The following is a 14,094-nucleotide window of genomic DNA, read 5'->3' on the forward strand; positions in this document are numbered from 1 at the left end:
ACTTTCTGGTCAGCAAAACATCATGTGCTTCCTAATATATCTATTTTTTGAAGAATATCATTTTCAATTGATTATAAGCCCCCCAAATTTATGTTTGACATATACGATTTTCTAATACATATGTTTTAAGGAAATTAGGTTGATTTAAACCCACAAGTCATTTGCAAGTGGGATTTCTCATTGGTAGTTCTTCCATAAATGTCAGTTTAGACAAACAGTGATTATCGGAAACTGGAGGACAGAGAAACAGTGTTTATTTTTGCATGAATACCTCATAGTATAACGTGATAGCAGAGGCCAAAATGGGCTCCCCGAGCTACATGGCAGGATCATTGTAAGGAGTGACTGCTCCATCCGTCAAATCTTGCTTGACTGAACATAATGGAAATTCGGTTCCACGTGTCAAGCACAGCGCTTAGTGATAGAACCTTGGAAGAAATTACCTGACGCTGCAGACATTGAACACTCTCCTATTTTATATTCCATTTCAAATTCTGAATGTCAAACAGATTCTGAAAAAGGAACTTTTGCTCTAGGGAAACTTCCTTTTAAAATTATTTTATCTCTTAATGAATAAAAAAACACAGGGAATATTTTTAGTTTAATTTTCACAAATTTATAAGCCAGAGAAATGAAAAACTAGACTTCACGTTTCCTGTTCTTGGTATGCTTGGCAAGAAATGTAGCAAAACCTTTTAGTGGGTGGAGAAAGGAAATTCCCATGGGAAATTAGGTATCAAATCTGGCAGTATCTTCATAAATTTTCTACCGTCTCTGGAGTTAGATTGTCTGGATTTGAGTTCCGGCTTCATCACTCACTAGATGTGGGACCTGGGACAAGTTACATAACCTCTCTGTGCCTGAGTTTCTTCATCTGTATAATTGAGCATCATTATGATACCTATCCCATGGTGTTATGTGATTATGTGACATACACTGTGTCCAGTGCTTAAGCACAGTGTCTGTCCGATAGAAAGCATTTAATAAATGTTATCTACTACTAATATTATTATGAGTGCTAGGAATCATTGTTTCTTTGGGCCAGTAGGAAACCCCCAATATTCATTTGATCCAGTTCATTGTCCAAACCCTTGTTTTCATTCCAGGCTACCAGACAAGTAGATTTTTCTGTTTCTTTCTGGTTTCATTAAGTAACGGGAGGCTCTGAGAGTTTCCTAAATAGGAGTCCACTAGATAGCAATGTTCGATCAACAAGGAATAATGTTCCTTTAAGCATGTAAAATGGACTGGGCACAATCCTAGTACTATGGGAGGCTGAGGCAGGAGGATCACTTAAGGCCAAGAGTTGGAAACCAGCCTGAGCAAACTTAATGAACCCCATCTCTACAAAAAAAATAGAAAAAAGAATTAGCTGGGCATGGTTGTGTGCGCCTGTAGTCCCAGTTACTCGGGAGGCTGAGGCAGCTACTTCTGACAAGGCCATTTCAGGAAGTGGTAAGAGGCTGTGCTCCCACGCTCTCACGTCAGCCTGCTGTGTTCTGACTCACTCCACATCCCAGCTGTGTGACCCAGGACAGCACTCACCTGCTGTGCCCTAGTGCCTTCCCTGCAAAAGGGTGATAATAATTGGTTCTGCTCCGGGGTCCCTGTGAGAGCTAAAGGAGATTATGCCCGTACAGCACTTAGCCTAGCGCTTAATGGGCCTCTGCACTCAATCACAATTCCAATTTTGTGTGCAATCTGGTGGCCCCGGGATTGTCAGTGGCAGATGAGAGCAAAAACAAAGGTGGCCTTAATAGGGAAGCGATGTGTTAGAGCTGAGTGAAGACCAGGCGTGGCGTGCTGAATAAATGCAGTTTTCACAGAAGTTTAAATAAAGAAAAGCAGTGTGCTAATTGAGTCATCACAGCAGGCTGGCTGCACGCACAGGAACGTGCCGGGAGCAGCCGGGGCTGTGCTGCGTGGCGAGCTGCTGTTCACTTGTCAGCGAAACCTCATCTGGCCCATTCCGTCAATGGTGTGAATATGATTTTTATTGGCTTCGTCATTTTGTTTTTATTTAATTTATAGATTTGTTTGGCTTTTAGATGAAAGCTCTAAGCATAAGTTTATTATCTAGTTTGAACATATTTAGGTAACTTTTTTAATAAAAATAATATTTTAAGTCAACGCTGTGGTTTAAAATGTGTGCATGTGTTTTTCAAGTTTGAGAAACATTGCTCTGCATCTTTTGCATCAAACTTTGGATAGAGGGAAAGCGAATATATATTCTCTTTGCACACAAATCCTAACTTCACATTAATTAGTGCCAGAACTGCTGTGGTGGGCAAGCGCCATCAAGAACAGCCATGACCTTGGAGATCGAAGATGGCCAAGCTAACAGCTCTTCAGCATCGCCAGAACCTCTGGGCTGGTGTCTTCTCCACCTTCATCCACTGCTCAAGCTTTGAGTGTGGAGTTTATTTTGCCATCCTGTTGACCACGGTGTTACTGGGCTTGTTTTCTAGTATTTCTACTATTGCACTCAGGAAGTTTGAAATTTATAGCTCTATGGGATAACATATTTCCTGTTGCTTATGTAACTTACATGTCAGTAAGGGTGACTCTGCCCTGTGAGATCCAGATGTGATGAATCCCAGCTTCCTAGACCTCCCACCCTTGGCTCTGGAAAAGGCCAGTGCCTCTGCTATGTTTCTGTGAATTTCTGGGGAGCTTATATGCTCATGGCCACCTCTCGCTCCACGTTCCTGTTTGTGCAGAGAGCAGAGAGCATATTTCCCATCTGCATCTTGTGGTTGTTTCTTCTTTTATCCTCACTCTGGCTTCCACCCAAATACAGACTTTGCCCTTTTCCTTTGTTTCCACCAAAACCCACAAAGCTTTTACTCATATAGTGAATGTTACCAAAGGTTTAGGGACATTTTGCAGGACCGGCTGAAATGCAGGGAAGGGAGAGGTTTCATTTTATAGCAAATGACTTAAAATCAAATGGTTGACATACTTATTCTTAGAAGTCTTTTAGCCACACCGACCTGTTACTGGACCTTCACTCCCTCCTCTCCCATCTTTCTCTCTTTCTACCCTCAGATTTCTAGTCCTTCCTTACAGAACTGTTCTGCTGTCTCTTTTAGCACTGTCTTCAGAATCTCACCTTGCCCCTCGCACAGCACAAGACACTTTCCTTGACAGTGGTCTTCCTAAGAAGCATTCTGTTTTTGACAGATTAGATGGTTGTTGACTGCCCCACTGCCCTGACTAAAGCTGTCCACTTCACATTCCTCCTGTCTGGCTGTAGCACAAGTATTAGCTCAGGGTTTACAAAGCACTTTCACCTTCATGAGCCCCTTTGGCCATCACAGCAGCCCCAGGTGAGGTCTCATGTCCATTTTACAGATGTGGGACCAGGAGCTCAGAAAGGTTGAGTGAATTGTTCAAAGCCACACAGCCAGGTAAGCGGGGGTGTAGAAGTCTGCACCCAGGCCTGGTTACATTAAGATTTGACCCATGTCATCACACAGACAGGATACATGCTGTGTGATCTTTCAGCAATCTGAGGTCACATAGATTCCATGGTAAATGATTAACACATGACAACCCAGTTGTCCTCAGATGTGGCCATAGCAACCCCAGCAGATACGTACATTCTACGGAGTTGGACCGCCTATACCTTCCCCTTCTTTCCCTCTTTTGGTGGCTAGCTCCTACTCATCTTCAAGTCTCAGTATAGGACTGGCTATGTCATTGTGGGGTCCAGTACAAAATTAAAATACTATGTCCCTTGTTCAAAAGTTATTAAGAATTTCAAAACAGTGACAGCAGAGCATTAAGCCAAGCATGGGACACTTTAAAATGATTGTACAGGTTGCAAACCCATGAAGCTAGGCCTGTTTGGAGGCTCTGTCCCCTAGGAAGCATGCCCTGATTCCCCAATTTGGGCAAGGTGCTTATCACATGCTGTCGTCATTTCTTCATTATGCTTCTGTCTCTCCATTAGTCTGTGAACTTTTTGAGACCTGTGTTCTGTTCACTGTCATTGCCTTGGTGCCCAGCCCAGGCCCTGGCAAAGAGCAAGGGCTCAGTGGATGCCCTACTGGGACTTGGGACTCCTGCCAGTGGGACCTGGAGAAACCAGGCAGTGAATTGTCATCTCCGGGCAGGACCCATTCAGGACCATGGACGGATCAGTCTGAGCAGGACCCAGTGAGCCTCTGAGATTTGCCAGGGTTTCAAGTGTGGGGAGGAAGTAGAGTAGAGATCCTTTTTCTCTTCAGGAGAGTGTGTTAATCATTTACTGCTCAGGGCCTCACAAATCCTGCTTCTCAAGGCTGAAGGAGGTGAGGTGTGATGACCTGAGGAGGTTAGGGATAGGCAGGAGACAGGGGCAGAGACAGCAGAACAGACGGGGGAGGGTGTCCCTTCCTGGGGGCACGCTGCTGGGCTCCAGCACCCCCACCCTCAGCCTAGCCCCACGACACTTCTTTAGCCTCCTGAGGCCTCTAAGGTCCGCATGCTCCCTTTCGGTGTCCTTACCCACCTCCCTGCCCAGCGACATGTGTGGGGCCAGGGAAGTATCTCCTAAGTGTCTCCTCAAAACCAGGAGGAGGGAGGAGGGCAGAATCCTCAAAAATTTTGGACAACCATGGGCCCTTATGTGGAGCCCCCTGGATCCCACAGATTTCTTTCGGTTCTAAGCAACAGAAACCCCACTCGGTGTAAGCAGAAAAGAGTACGTGTTAGTTTAAAACCTAGAACCTTAAGAGTGGATATATCTTTAGCCATTGCTGGTCCCTGAGCCTAAACAATGTGATCAGAGCTCAGTTTCTCTCTTTCCATTTTTCTCCACGTAGAAGGCAAGATCTCAAACCTTCTGAAAACAGCAGGCGGAAACCCTGGGCAGGGCTCTGATTGGCTGGGCTTGAGTAATGGGCATATCCCTGAACCAATCCCTGTGTCCAGGGGTGGGAGCAAGGGTTGGCTTCCGGAAGAGGTGCCAGAAGAGAGCTGGGTAGGCCGAAATGGTGGTGGCCATCAGCCTGCTCTCTGCAGTGTACCCAGCGCTGCTTCCTCTCCTGGCAGTGGCTTCTGGGCCTTTAGAGCCTGATCCCAGGAAGATCCTTGTGGAGAGGAAACTGCTGAGCACAAGCAACTGCCTGGAGGTCAGGCCTTGGCTGCTGTTTCCAGAAACCTCTTCCCATCCCTGCTCAGAGCAGATCCCAGAGTTGTCTCCACAGCCAGGGTGGAGAGACTGCCAGGCAGAGCTTTCTCAAAGGGCTTCACCTCCAGAATGCCTTTCTTTGAGGCTGGGAAATATTCTTTATTTATTTTACCTTAGAAACGAGCCAGTAATAACCAAAGGAAGACAAAGAGAACCCTTCGTAAAAAGAATGTAGTGCAACATTGCTCTCTGGGTCCTTTCTTTAGACTTCAGTTGCCTTTCAAGGCCGAGCAAGGGATGGAGAACTTTCGTGATGAGGAGGAGGAGGCTTTTCTTCAACATGTTGGCATTTCTTTCTTTCAGACTTGCTAAGAGTAAAGACCAAATATTTTGTTCAGCTGGCTCCATATTTAGTAAGGATATATGAAGGATTCTTGAATCAGTGGTGGCTGAGACATGGCTTCACGTGGTAGTGTCTCACTGCTACGGTTGTTCTACCTGTGGTAGCACAGGTGTGAGGAAGTGGACTTGAGAGAGAAGAGCTGATTCTTCAAGCCAGGACATCTGGGTTCCATGCCTGTCCTCTCATGACCTTCTGGTTGACCTTGGCTCCAATTACTGGGCCTCGGTTTCCCCACCTGTACGAGGATGGGTTGGACAAGATAATCTGTGATCCTTCTTAGCTCTCATTACTCTAGGTCGGGTAGAGAAGGAAGACCAATCAGGAATCTGGTTGTTCCTGTCTTTGCTACAGACTCATTAGGTGGCCTTGGGTAAGACTATGGCCATACCACCCTGAACATGCCTGATCTCATCTGATCTCAGAAGCTAAGCAGGATTGGGCCTGGTTAGTACTTGGAAGGGAGACCTTGGATAGGTCCCTTCTCCCTGTTGGGTCTGTTTCCCACCTTTGAACAACCTACATTGCATAGGAGGCTAAGAGGTTGGGTGGAGTGACAGGCATGGAGCAGGGCTGTCTTGGGCCATGATTCAGGCTGCCTGCTCCTCGCCAGTCTCCACCATTCAGGATCCCACACACTGAAGAACTCTGACCTGGGGCCAGCCCTCCAGTGAAGTCTGTGATTGCAGTCCCCCTCAGTTCTGGGGACCACACCCAGTCACATGGCCTTGGGCCTCCCCAGCCTGCTTTGGCCACCTCTGCCTTTGTTCTGACTTCCAGACCCAGCAACCAACCGGGACATATCTCAACCAAGATGTCCAATTCTGCAAAGCCTCATTGAAGTCTGTCGTGAGCCACAGGGAGGACTGCTGCCCAGTGGAACATTGAGGAAGCAGCATGACACCCATCCATCCTCAGGGAGCTTGTGACCCAGAATGGGAGGGGACAGTGTGAGCATGTACCCAGGGCCATGAGAGAAGAGCAGTGTCTTCAGCCCAGAGAATAGGAGGACAGCATTATATGTCAGGGGGGCTAGGAGGATGAGAGGAGCTGCTGGCCGAGGGCCCAGCACCATGAAGGAAGTGACAGACTGTGGGGCCACTCCATGGGGTCCAAGGGGCAGGCGGTGGAAAGGAGCATGGGGCCAAATCTGACACACCGGGTAGGCCTGGACAGGGGGCCAAGGCTGGGGAGGCAGTGAGTTTTCCACATTAGTTAAGAACCTGTGGTTGCAAGTGATGGGAACCCAGCTTGAACTAACCCAGGCAAAAGGGCAATTTATTGGAAGAACAGAGAATCTGAGGAAGGCCTGAATGCCTATGGAGCAGGTGAAGGCCCAGGGTGTCTTCTAACCTCCTGAAAACAGCTGGCAGAAATTGTGGGCAGGCTCTGATTGGCTGGACTTGGGTAATGAACGTATCCCTGAACCAATCCTTGTGTCCAGGGGTGGGAGCAAGGGCGGGCCTCCAGAGTCCCCCCAAAGCAGGGCTGTGCTTCCAGAGGAGGACGAGAAGGGACAGCTAACCAGGGACTCAGGCACCATCAGGACCCAGCTCTTGATCCTGCTTCTCTCTCTGTGGCTCCATGTCTCTCTTTCATGGCAGGCTAAATTTTCTCTACATGGAAGAATCCTGGGGAAGGGATTTATTGGCTCAGCTTGGGTCAGGTTGCTACCAGTGGCCAATCAGCTGTGGCCAAAAGTTGGGGTCCCACAGTGACAGGGCTGCCCTGTACTGTCAGCAGAGGGCCAGGGCGGTGGTTTCTGGAGGAAGGGATGGTGTGAGCAGGCAGCCCCAGAATTGTCCCTTAAGTTTCTGAGCAGAGGAATTATGGCCCTATCTGACCTGCATTTTGGGAAGAGTAGGCATTAAAGATGACAGTCTTTTTCCTTTTATTCATAAAAACAAATTTGCAACAATTTATTAAAAATCGATACCATGCAGTAGGGGTACGAGAAATTCCTCATTTACATTTGATTCTGGCAGTTCCAGTCTAATTTAAAGCAATTGTGCACTAACATCATTGGAAAATGCCTTCAGGCCGAAGCCTCTTCGGAAATGGACGGTGTGTTTGCTGCATATAAAAGAACAGAACCATTAAGTAGCTAGAGTCACTTCTGTGGGTCTTGTTATTTGCGGGGAAATTAAAAAAAAAATGCGTGAACCTACAGTATCAGTAAGACAGAGAATGTACTTTGTGGGTTAACCTAGAAGACTGTGCACGTTCGGGAGTCACAAAGGGTTACAGACGCACACACTCACCTCCGACAGTCCAATACTTTTGTTTGTTTTTTTTTTCCTGCTATGCTGGAATAATATTTCTACAGGTATTTTTGTGTGTATACATTATGTACAATTAATTGTCTCTTTCCCTTTGAAAAATTAATGTGGTCCTTTAAATTAAATTGGTTTTGGTGAAATTAAGAAAGCAAGTAAATACTGGTAATACACAGTGAGTGACAACACCGAGTTTTAGTGCCTAAACAGAGAATGACTTCAACTTGACCTGTGATGTGCTAACATTTTTTTTTTTTCCCTAAAAGCTACAGTACCTCCGTAACCTCTCTTTGGGGAGGGGAGCAGAAAGCTATGCTACGTGAAATAGGGTGTTTTGAAATGTTGGCGATGGTAAGATTCCTGTGGGCCCTTTCATCAAAGCCTGGTGGTGACAACAGTGTGTTCCTGACTGCAGTGGTTCTGGGAAGAGATTATTGCCTACCTGTTGAAGCTGCCATTAGGTTTCTTTAGGGAGTGAGCAAGCCGCTCAGTTGTGCAGACGTCCTGGACGTTGTCATTCAGGCCTTTCTTTAGCAAAGAATGAACCTGTCTAGGAATGTCAGAAAAGTCATGGGGAGCTTCCCTCCAGCCGGGTTGTTCGGGGTAGAGGGCTGTGCTGGAAGCTTCTCTGGGCCACACCCCCGGCTGTAGTAAGGGCTGAAGGTCTAGTCACGCTAATACCTCACGGGTCAGGGCCGCTTCGCTGTTTGGTACCAAGCTTTCCTGGACGAGATCACATTTCTATCCTCAGAGTGACCCTGTGAGGTAGGCAGGACGGGTGTTATTTCAACCCCGATCTGTTACTGAGGGGAAACTGAGGCTCAGAGAGACACTAGTGACTTGCCCAAGGTCACGTAGGGAGTCAGCAGGGGACTGAGGGCTTGAACCCAGGGCTGTCTGACTCCCAGGCCAGTGCTCCTTGGGGTTCACTTGAAAGGGAAGAGTGATCTCATGAGTGAGAGTCAGTCTGCCGACTGGTTGCCCCCGGAGACCCCCGGGGAGAGCTCACTGGCTTGTCTGGGTGGAAGGCTGCCTTCTGGAAGCCAAGGGAAGCCCTCAGCCAGCAACTCTCTCCCCATGGCTACCGGGATGTCTTTTAGCAGAATGCCCCCAATTCACTTTGGTCAGAAACAAAGTCAGTGGAAAAAAAAAATAAAATCCCAGCCAGCCCTTGGGCCCTGATGAGAGAGGTTAAAGTGCACAATCTTTCTTTATCGTGTTTGCTGGGAACAGACATTCCATGATTAGCTCGGGTGGTCCCCCTTATTACCGGGAACACCCGATATGAACACAAGGACATGGCCAACGTGGTGGGTGCATGACAGACTGTCGGTGAATGCTGCAGAGCGTGTCTGCAGTGACGTGCCCTAAATCCCCACGGTCCCCGGAACGGGTGTTATTGTGTTAATGTGTGGCATTTACCAGAGTAACAAACATCTCGTTTGGTGATGGAGGTCCCATCAGGAGCATGCAAGTCCGCCTGCTCCGGTACCCCAGCCCTCCGGCGCGCCTGCCCCAGGGCTCTGCCTGTCTGCGGCTCTTGCAGACTCCCTGTTCCAGGAAGGCTGGGGGTGGCTGGCCTGGCAGCTGGGGGCCTGGTGGCCCTGCCCGCCTCCTCCCCCGGAGTGGAGAAGGGCTGGCCTGAGGGGCCACAGCCAGGACGTGTGTGCAGAGTGCAGAGGCGGTTTCTCCGGAAGCCCCGTGCCTCTGCCCAAGGCTGCTTCGGGCTACTCAGTGACTTCCAGCTGGAGTTCTAGCGCCGCTCTCCTTGTCTAGATTTTTTTTTTTTTTTTTTTTTTGCAAGTTTCAAATATCCCAGCTCCTCGTTGTTTGCAGACATTAGGGAAGAAGCCGTTTCCACTCCTCTTCTTTGTGAAGGAATAAGAACTTCACAAATAAGGCTCGAGGTCAGATGCCAAGTCCCCCCTCCCTTCCTGTCCTCCTGAGTGCCATCCCAGCAGTCCTGAGAGGCCAGCCGTGGCGCCCGGCTTCTCCGCAGCCAGAGCCGACAGTGTTCCTGCCGCAGACGCCTCTGCCCAGTGTGGTTCTGTCACGGGGGAGGCCCCGGCCCCAGGCCTCCCACCCTTACAGGCCCGAGACCATGACTCGGAAGGAGGGTGGCACGTGTCTGTGGCGGGGGCTGGCGGTGGGGCTGACGCAGGGGCTGACACAGCTGGCGTCCACGCCTCCTATGGACGGGAGGTAGGCGTGGTGGAGGATGGGGAGCTGGAGGGACAGCCGGCGCTGGATGCTGGAGGGAAAGAGAGGGAGAAGAGTTAGTGCAGGCTGTCTGGCTGCTCCTTGCTTTTGCTCTGGCTAAAAAAGCTGAGGACAGGAGCGTATCCTTCTTGGAATCCGAGATCTGTCCATCCAATCATCCAACTGTTCAGCTGTGTACAGGTATTTAATGAAAGCCTACGTGTACCAGCTACTGCCCTGGGAATAACCAGGGAGACCAGAATAAACAAGGAAGATGCAGTCTTCTTGGGCCTCTGGTCTGGGATTTGGCAATTATTATAAATGTCACAGCAGAAAAGATGCTCCTTGACTTACAATGGGGCTACATGCGAGGTGAAAAAATGCATTTACTACACCTAACCTCCCGAGCAGCGTAGCTTAGCCTAGCCTGCCTTAAATGTGCTCAGAACACCTACATCAGCCTACAGTTGGGCAATGTCATCTACCACAAAGCCTATTTTATAATAAAGTATTAAATATCTCATGTAATTTATTAAATACTGTACTGAACGTGTATCATTTTCAGATCATTGTAAATTTGAAAAGTTTTAAGTTGGGACCATCTGTCTTACTAAGGATAAGGCTTTGCCCTTCTAACAGGGCTGTGCTGCAAACACAGACAGACTCTTGCACCCTTCCACGTGGACTTGGCTTTCAGCTCTATCCCTGGAAGGCTCCTCGGTGGCTCTATCCTTCCTCTGTCCCTCTCCACTGCCTTGCCCGGGACCTCATCCCTTCTTGCTGGGCCAATTCCAACACGCTCCTCCCTGGTCTTTCAGCTTCTTTGGTGACTAGTGTTATCTTTCCAACACTGGGAAGCTGGGGAAGGCAGAATAGGACATGCACTGATGTGACAGTCAGGGCGCCCTGCGATCTGTCTCGCCAAACTCTCCAGGCGAATCTTCTCCCCTCTCCCCACAAGCCCTGTCCTCTGGCAGGGATTACAGTTTCCCCTAAAATCCTGCTCCTGCATGTCCTTCCACTGTTTCCCTGTCTGGAATATTCTTTCTCCGTTTCCCAACCGGATGAGCTGTATTTTCTTCAAGATTCAGTTTAAATGTCAGAGAATGGGCCCCCTTTTTCCTCTAAATCCCCAGAACCCTTGGTAAATACCCAGAAATGAAGCCAGAAAAAAACTGGAGGTGGGGCCAAGCCAGGAGGTGGGTTTGCACGTGGCCAATGAAGGAGTAGCAAGGGAAGAGGGGGCTGTCCTGTCCTCTGACTTCCTTCTCACTGCCACGCCCTTCCAGTCTTAATGGATGTCATGTCGCCTTAACTACTGAAAAGGCTGCTTTGGGGAAGGTGCCCAGGTGATTGTTCGCCTGCTCTGCTCTGCTGCCCTCTGGAGCAGTTCTCCAGGGGCGCTCCTGTCATATTGCACTCCTGGAGGGAGGGGGCTGAATTCTTATGGCTCCTTGTGTCCCCAGTGCCTGCCCACTCAAATGCAAACAAAAACAAAAACAAAAACCCCAGATCTTAACAGACACCCAGTAGGCAAAAGAAATATTGCTATAATTTAAAGCATGAAGGATTATTTTTATATATCATTATAAAGATGAGAGATTGAGGGAAGGGTAGAGAGTTTATGTAACTTGCTCACGGAAGCAAACCGGAACCGGGGAAGTTGGGACTCTTCTGTTAACCCACGTTGCTTTGTGCTGGAGGCCAATCAATTCACACGGGTGTCTCGTCTCCACTGGTGTGCCCTTGGCGGTTACTGGGGTACTGATGGGTTCTGACCTAGATGGGTGCAGATGAAACACTGCCCCCAATGACCAGAAAGGCTTCTCCCAAGAGACACCTTATAGGTGTGCATGGGATGAAACTAGAGTGTTGCAGATCTCATTCGGAAATTTAAGTTGAACCTGTGTAATGTCAGCCATGATCTAGTCCTTAAGGCAAGGTAGTGTTGGCAAAACATCCAGGAAAAAAAGGGGAGTTGAAGATAAACTCTGACCTGGGGAAAGGGTGCCCTGTCCAAGCACCCAGGGCGGGGCTGTCTGCCTAGGGAAGGTGGGTATCTGTCCCGTGGTCGTCAGAGCCACAGCATTCTGCTGTCTCTGAGGACCCTGCTCATGTTTTCATTCATTTGACAGACGCTTGCCAAGAACCCACTCAAGGCCGGCACCTGTGTTCAGTCCAGAGGACACACGAGGGCTCGTACCTTACCTTCTAGGTGCTTACACTCTAGTGGAGGCAAACGCTGGGCAGACTCTGACAAATGCCATGTAACCATCACTAACTGTTCTGGACAGTATGCTGGCCAGCCCTTGGAGCTAACTGGGTTGATAGTCTGTTAGCTTTAACACTAATGGCCCCAAATCGTGCTACAGTTGACGATTTGGTGGCTTTTGCTGGTTCCGCTGTGTGTCACTTCCCAGAGGTCAAGTTTCAGAGTTGAAGTCTCTAACTCTGCTTTCAATCTGCTGTAAGACGGGAAGAACTAAAGTTGCCAGTGGAAACAGTTAACCGAGATGTTCAGGTCTTTCCCTCGATGTCACCTTCTCATTGAGTCTTCTCTGACAACCCTATTTAAAGTGATGCTCCCGGATCCCTTTTCCTGCTTTATTTTTCTCCAAAGCACTTGTCATTTGACATACTATGCCTTTCTTTTTTATTCGGTTATCCTTCCAGATAGAATAGGAGCATCAGGAAGGGAGACATTTGAGTCTGTTTTCTTTGCTGCTCTGTCCCCAGCACCTATACCTGACATAGTGTAAGTCCCAGAAAATCCTTATTAAGTAAATGTATCTAGAAAGGTTAGCTTTTATACATAGCAAAGACAGCGTTCTACAGTGGAGAACACAGGATTTGATGTTGAACAGACCCAAGTTCAAATCCCATCTCCTGCACTTAACAACTGGGTGAGCTTTCATAAGTCACCTCCCCTTTTTTGAATATTAGTTTTCTCATACATAAAAAGAGCATTGTAATTAGACTTGCATCATGGGATCGCTGTGGAGAGCAAATAAAACAACGGATGTGAAAACGTGGCGCAAATTGTAAACTGTTGTGTAGGAGTAACATATTGTTCAGCAATAACTCTCAAGGAGAAGGCACTTACTGTTCTGGAGAGTTTATATCTTCTATAGGATCTTTGCATGTTCGGGAGGGCTCTGTTGTGTTCCACTGTAGCTGGGGATTTTGATCGAGGTGATTTTTTAAAATGGCCTTTCCCCCATCTGAATGCAAAACAACAATATTACAACACATTCTGTTAACTTGGTTTTTAAAAATCAACAATGTAATTTTTAGTAGGATGATGCCCAAGGGGAGAGAATGCAAAAGAGCCCGTCATCCCTCTGCACTAAGTATGGTCTGTGTAGCGGGGAAGCCTCTGCCCTGGCACAGGAGCAGTGTGCTGGGGACGTGTATGGCCCGCCCCGTGCCTCCTTCTCTCCAGAATAAAAGGGGGGATGTCAAGTCCACTAACGTAGGCAGCATAACTTAGAAATGAGTGGTTCTAATATTAAGTCCCTTTTCATGGGTAGATAGGGATGTAATGGCAAAGAACAAAATCTCCAAGGAATAATTTTGATAAGGTTGGCAAAGGTTGAAAAGAATAATAATAGTAAACTGCTGGTGGAAGTACAAATTGACATAATCTTATGGAGGGGGATGCTGTCAATGTGTCAAACACCATAAAAAGTGCCTATTTTTACCCAGAATTTCTACTTCCGGGAATTGTCCTAAAGAAATAATCAAGAATATATGCAAAGTTATTTACAAGATATTCAATTCAGCATCATTTACAATATCAATGTTGCAACTAATCTGAATTTGTCCAGTAACCATAGATTAGTTACGTAAATTATGGGGCCTCCATTCAAAGGAGTGTTGTGTAGCCACCAAACATGGTGATGGAAATTCTCTCAACTCTGTGCTCCAGAACCGTCTGGGGAGATATAAAGAAATATAGAAACCTGGCTCCCACCTGGGAGATTTGGATTCATTTGGTCTGGAGAGAAGCATTGGTGATTTTGTTTGTTTTTGCTGCTGTGGGCAACCTGATATGTGTGCCATTTTGTACCCATGTGAGTACAGTCCTAATTATTCATAGACTC

The 14,094-nt window shown here is 47.7% G+C and overlaps 1 protein-coding gene across 1 annotated transcript in view; it reads right to left on the reverse strand.

The window, feature by feature from the left end:
- Positions 1–7,410: 7,410 nt before the first annotated feature.
- The window catches only part of GABBR2 (gamma-aminobutyric acid type B receptor subunit 2), a 366,525-nt gene continuing 359,841 nt past the window's right edge, over positions 7,411–14,094 (reverse strand). Inside the window, exons 18-19 of the mRNA XM_069474472.1 lie at positions 13,095–13,212; positions 7,411–10,043 (exon numbers count right to left, since the gene is read on the reverse strand). Of these exons, the coding sequence (XP_069330573.1) occupies positions 9,878–10,043; positions 13,095–13,212 (284 nt within the window). The 3' untranslated portion in view covers positions 7,411–9,877. The remainder of the gene's footprint in view (positions 10,044–13,094; positions 13,213–14,094) is intronic.

Source organism: Eulemur rufifrons, chromosome 7 (genome assembly GCF_041146395.1).
Source record: "Eulemur rufifrons isolate Redbay chromosome 7, OSU_ERuf_1, whole genome shotgun sequence".
NCBI classification, from domain to species: domain Eukaryota; kingdom Metazoa; phylum Chordata; class Mammalia; order Primates; family Lemuridae; genus Eulemur; species Eulemur rufifrons.